Source organism: Durio zibethinus, chromosome 9 (assembly GCF_047325235.1).
Source record: "Durio zibethinus cultivar Kanyao isolate XHJ-2024 chromosome 9, ASM4732523v1, whole genome shotgun sequence".
In the NCBI taxonomy this organism is placed as follows: domain Eukaryota; kingdom Viridiplantae; phylum Streptophyta; class Magnoliopsida; order Malvales; family Malvaceae; genus Durio; species Durio zibethinus.
In genome coordinates, this window is record NC_143170.1 from 3,776,371 (window position 1) to 3,782,370 (window position 6,000).

A 6,000-nucleotide genomic window follows, 5' to 3' on the forward strand; every position below is an offset into this window, starting at 1 on the left:
TACATAGATATATTTACGAAGTATCTCATGAATTGCGTTTTAAAGATACAATATATTTAATAGAAAGGAAAGCTCACAACTCTGAACTGAACTCCTCAGTCCCCCCCCCCCCCCCCCGCCCACACACACACACACACAATTCTTGTGGAATTGCCAGTTACATGCACCCATGCTTTCTGCCTCAATGCCATAAAACAATGGCTGTCTCCATTTTCTAACACCCGCACTTGGCACTCCCTACCCTGTTACTGTTAACTCTCTAATTAAATCGAACATCTGTCTCTACCTGGCTTTGGATGATGTATTTCACTTAGACAAGATAAATCAGTTTTATCTATTTCTGGTTTGGTGTTTTGGACGTTAAAACAGTGGCCCAGGATGAAGTGGTCTCTGTCTAGTTTGAGTAACAATTGTCCCGTTGAGCCAAGCCGGCCTCTGATCCATGAATTGGATTGTCGGAATCTGATACAAAGCAGATATTCTCTCTTGTTTTTTTTTCAGTCCATCCGTTTCTATTATCAATATCAGATACAACACACCAATTTCCAATGCTCAGCCCACTTTAAACACTGAAATGGAGGCCCATCTTTTAGAAGTAGAAAATCTTTCATGGTCATTTATGCAATCACAAGGCAACCAGATGGATAAAGCTTTTCCAATTTCAGTCCAACCCAACTGGTATAGTTCAGACTTAAGCCTAGTTTGTAATTAAATCCACTATCTCCTATTCTCTTCAACCAAACAGTCCTTAAACCCTGATTTGGAGGGTTTATTCTGGAACCTAAAACCCTAATAGCAGAACCAAAGAAAAAAAAAACAAGAGAAGCCATGAAGGAAGCACGTGCTCAGCCCGTGTGGCGGCAAGAAGCTTTGGATTTACTGAATTGCGTCACTCAATCTCCCTTTGATCAAGAAAAATGCACCAGTCTCTTGCTCTCTCTCAGAGAGTGCGTCCTCGATGAGGTACTGTTACTAATCCCCAAACTTTTTCTCCTGTAGATCCCATTTATTGAATTAAATTTCGTAGTCAAGATTCATGAGACTTTTAATGTTATTAAATATAAATTGATAGTTGGATTAATCCATACAGTTCCATTTTGTATTGGTTATTGTATCCAAATCCCTAATGCAATATCCCAAATGGCTCCAATTGAAGTCATTGATTTTTGAAATGTGGAACTGGGTTTCATGGTTTCATCAAACTATCAAATCCCAAATTGCTCTTTTGACATTTTAGTTGAACAGAAAAAAAAATCCATGTATGATCTTTGCAAGTTCTAATAGTATCCAAGTTGCTTTATTAGGCGTGCTTTGGCAGAATGATCTTTGGTAACACTATGCTGGAAACAAAATTATGGCTTTGTGATGATGAATGATGATTGATGGATTCTTTCTTTTTGGATAAGTTTAAGTTCAGAGAGTTTGTGGCCTTTGAAAGTTCACTGCTATTATTTTTGAATGCCTCTCTCACTAATCGCTATTAACCTTGGGAATCTTCCCCATGAAATTACGAGCAAATTTACTAATTTTTCTAATGTTTCATGTTTCTTCTTTTGGGATTTATTTAAACACATCTTGCACACATAATTGTCTTTATGGATTCTGTTCTGAGCGCTGGTGTCTGTTTAACTTCTGCTCTCTGTGCATTTAATTAGTAAAAAACCATTTTCTTTGCAGAAAGTCAAGAAATTTTCACTGGATAATCACCTTCACCCTCAGGACACAGATCCAGTTAGCAAGAAAAATTGATGAAATTTTGTGTTGGAAGAATTTCTCACTAGAAAGCCTTGCGGTATTTGAATACATAATGTTGAGAAACAGGGTTATTTTTTGTATTATCTCTTACCATAACAGATGTTCAGACTAAAATGCCTCAATTGAGAATTAAAATTCATACTAAATGTTGAAGTTGGCATGGCGTTGCACTTATTTTGATGCTGGTTGAAAACTTAGAAAGCTTAGAAGTTGGTGTGTGCCTTTGTGATGTTTGATTGGTCAGGCACAAAGGCTGCTTCATTTTACCAGATGCACTTTGGATCAAGGCTACAAAAGTCAAACACTTTCTAGTTTCTAGTCTGAAGATCAAATAAATTATGTTCTTTATGATGATCATGGCACAAGGTAGTAGACGAAAATGTTGTTTTTTTATAGAAATAAGTGGCGCAAGAAGGTTAAAAACAACGACCGAACATGATTTCTTTTTTTGAACATGATTTCTTTTTTTGTTCTTTCACTCAGCCGACCCTGAGTTATGGGAGATAAGATTTAGTTTGTTGTTGATTTTTGTATGATGATAGTTAAATTGTGACCTGGTTTGTAGAACCTTTGTGCTAGATCGCTCTATCTAATATTAGAGCCCCCAGGATCAATCTGCCTGATATTAGAACCTCTTAAGATTAAGGATAACAGCAGAATGGATTTGTGTTTTATATATATATATATGGTGCAAGGAAGAAATGCATAAGTTTGAACATGACGATTTAACTTTGATTCTTACTGCTTTTCGGAAATTGTTTTTCTGCAGTCCATGGAGAACCATTTCTATTGGAAGGATATCTTCCTGTTTTTGGTTATGTTTTCAATTCTCTAGAGTTTGGTCTGTTGGTCAGCTTGGAGTATTTAAAATGGTTTGTTTGGCTAATACCAAACTCTATGATGTAGTAACCAAAAATTCTTTAATAATCAGTTCAGGGTGCACGTTTTGGAGCTTAGAACTATAGAACTTTCTAGCCCTGAGAAGCTTTGTACTATGAAAATCTTCAATAATCAATTGGCCCTTGTACCTCACCATCGGTTAAGAAATCTACAAATGCCTAACTCTTCAATTCTTCCCCCAAAACCCATTACCTACTTTTCGTAGTTGTATAATTTGTATAAGTTGGATTGCTTAGAATTCATTAGCTTCCCTGGTTATCCTATCTTTGCCATTAAAGTCATCACAATAAGAACTACCCAAAATTGCATTGAAGACTTGCAATTGCAAGTAGGCTCAGGGCATGGTAGAAGCCTTTTCTTTTTTTCTTTTTTTCTTTTTTAGCATTTTTTGCAGAGGCAATAAAGAATTCACGTGGACAAAGTAAAAGGATCATCTTAGTATAGAATTTACAACAGCATTATTATATAGTTTTCCAGAATTTCTTGAGTCAATTATCTAAAGATGGAGCAGGTTGCATGATGAAACGAATTAGAAGCCCACCAAAGCGTGCATGGGGAAAATGCTGGAAAAATTGAGGCAGAAAAGAGAAATGACAAACAAATGATAATGAGAACAGCAACAGCGAACATAAAAAGGACATTCTCAACATTCACAATCAGAGGAACCATGGTTACTCATCATCCATCATACCCCCAGAATATTAGATCTAACAAATCCCATCTTCTTTGTTCTCTCTCGTTAAAGTCCAAAATTTACCTCCCCTCCCATAAAGAAAAAACCAACATAATCATTCCAACCCCATTTCCACTTGCAAGCTCAAAAGCTGAAGCAGAAATCAGCAGCGTGAATGAGGTATGTCAGCACCAGTGCAACCAGCATCAATACGTATGCAATCCCTTGGTCAATCGACGTTCCTGTTCCCCAATCAAGAAGTTAAATTTTATAGCATTTTATCTCAGATCTAAAGAAAAACAGAGAGAGAGAGAGAGAGTAAACCGTCGCTTGTGGGGGCAGGGGCGGGAGCAGAGGACTGGGCCTGAACAGCAGCAGGCAAGGCAAACATAGCAAAAACAAGTGCTGCTAAAACAGACACAAAAGAAACCCCGGAAACTGCCATTCTTGTTCCAAAAAAAAAAAAAAGGAAAATCTTCGATCTCTCTCTGCGGTGCCTCTCAAAATTTAGCTTTATTCAAAGACAGGAATGGCTCAGGAGAGCCTCGCAGAGAGAGAAAGAGAGGGGAAAAAAAGCTCTTGGAGATGAGAAAGAAGCAAAATTTCTGGAAAACAGAAAAACACAGTTCCTTTTTTTTTATATTATTATGAAGTGACGACGAAAGGCCAGGAGGGGATGGACATGATTTTATATGGAGCGGTAGAGGTGGGGAGACAAAACCGGTGGAATCGGTAACCGGTAAGGAAAAAATTGGAGAGGATTTGTGGGATGGATCCGATGCACATGTTAGGGAGGGTTAGGCTGTGCTTTCAGGTGGGCGTGGGGAGTCCTGAGTCGCCCCCATGTGATATTTTGGATTCCTTCCCATGTCTCTGCCCTTGCTGCTTGCTTTTTCTTAACTTTTTTATGTTCTTTGCTGACCAACTGACCATTAGTTGGCACTATCTGCTTCGGTTCTGAATTGCCCATGGGTTGTTTCCCTTTTCTAACTTTTTTCTTATGGTCATTTATGGGAAGAACAAGATTTTCCTCAAATAAATAAAAATTGGAACATGCAATGAAATTTTCATTACCAAACTTAATTAATGGATTAAAGACAAGATGATGTTGGTTGAAGTTGGAAAGGTGAATCTGTTTATGGTTTCTCTTTCCTTTTTTCATTCACTTTTTCTTCTAATTTATGCTAATTAATTTGGAAATTGACGAATTTTCTCTCATGGCTGTGCTTTAGAATCTGTTCTCCAGCAAATGCCAACAAGCATTCCTAAAAATGAGGAATTCTGTCAGAATAACCGCACAGCAAATGCCAACAATTATTCTTTGTTTGAAGCTTCCCTTCTCCTTAATCGTTATATATTTATATGCACTTGAATCATCCACACGAAAATCAAGACAGAATATTCTCTTTTCCCTTTTCATTTTTTAAGGGCTTTCTCATATAAGCGAAAGGAATAGCACCATCTACTTTATCAATTTCATTTATACATATTTCTAATGTTGGGAAAGAAAACCAATGCAAATAGACAAGGAAAATAGGCTGATTGTTGGCTTATGTATGCTGTGACTTCTCGTTTGCACAATTTGATCAATGGCAACTTGATCAATTGTTGTTGTTAAAAGTGGAGTCAATCCTCATCAGTTTGTTAGTAGTTGTTACTTGTTAGCCTATTGATTTCACGTTACTTGATATGATTTCACGGCACCCAAGCACTTTGACTTGAGTCAGTCACTAAAAACACGATCCAATTGCTACTGCCTTTCAGCTATCATAATCCCAAACTAGATACTTGATGTTATGACTGGTCGCTTCAAAACCACATGTTTTTCTGACATTGGACCCATCAAACAAGTGGGATGCTAAGAAACATGCTTCATCATGAAGCTTCATCAAACTTGCATGGATTCTAGAGAAGGCTGTACCGGTTTACCAGGCTCGAAAAGAAAAAAGAAAGATTTTTACACTGTTTGGACTTTGGGCAATAGAATCTCCATGCAGAAAGCAATCTTCTGTGAAAGTTCTTGCAGTATCAGCAACACTAAGAACTACAACGGGTAAATGTAACTGTCATATTTAATGGGAAACATAACAGCGAAAAAACTGCTGATATTATCACTCCATATTCATTGTATCAATCATGGCTCTGTTAGACTTTATTGTTCTTCTTCATTTTTAATCTTCTTTACATTAAGAAGGCTCTACAATTTGTAATTAGAAATCAAGATGTCAACTGCTTCAATAATGGTAGTCGAATTGGAGGTTGTCATGTGCTTGTCCTGTTTCTATCATTTTGCAGGAGATGTTGGTATTAGTTGACCTGCATTAGTTAAGATTTAAGAGGTGGGGACAAGAAGAAAAATTGCAATTGCTTGTCCACTTTTCTTTTTTCCTTAATTGGAGTCTAAACAAACATGTTCCTCGTCAAGTTATTCTAACAATACTTGCAATGGATAAGGACTTGAAAGGAATTGTAAAACTCTTGTTTGTGATATTTGTCATGGAGCAAAGCTTTGGGCAATTAGAAGAAAATACTCTTAGAATTCCAAGCTTAATTTAGTAGAGTTTGAGTGGAAGACAATTATTTCTTTGATCTCAAATTTCGGCTTTCTTTATAAAAAACAAAAATACTCATAAAGCACCAAAACTAAGTAATATCTTCCATTACATTAAAGT

General features: G+C 36.9%; 1 protein-coding gene across 1 annotated transcript; it reads right to left on the reverse strand.

The window, feature by feature from the left end:
- Positions 1–3,279: 3,279 nt before the first annotated feature.
- On the reverse strand, positions 3,280–3,997 carry LOC111307222 (arabinogalactan protein 41-like). Its single transcript, XM_022905240.2, has 2 exons — positions 3,653–3,997; positions 3,280–3,570 (listed from the first exon to the last, which is right to left on the reverse strand). Exons 1-2 carry the CDS (start codon positions 3,771–3,773, stop codon positions 3,473–3,475), a joined length of 219 nt encoding a protein of 72 aa, XP_022760975.1. The 5' UTR covers positions 3,774–3,997; the 3' UTR covers positions 3,280–3,472.
- Positions 3,998–6,000: the final 2,003 nt, after the last annotated feature.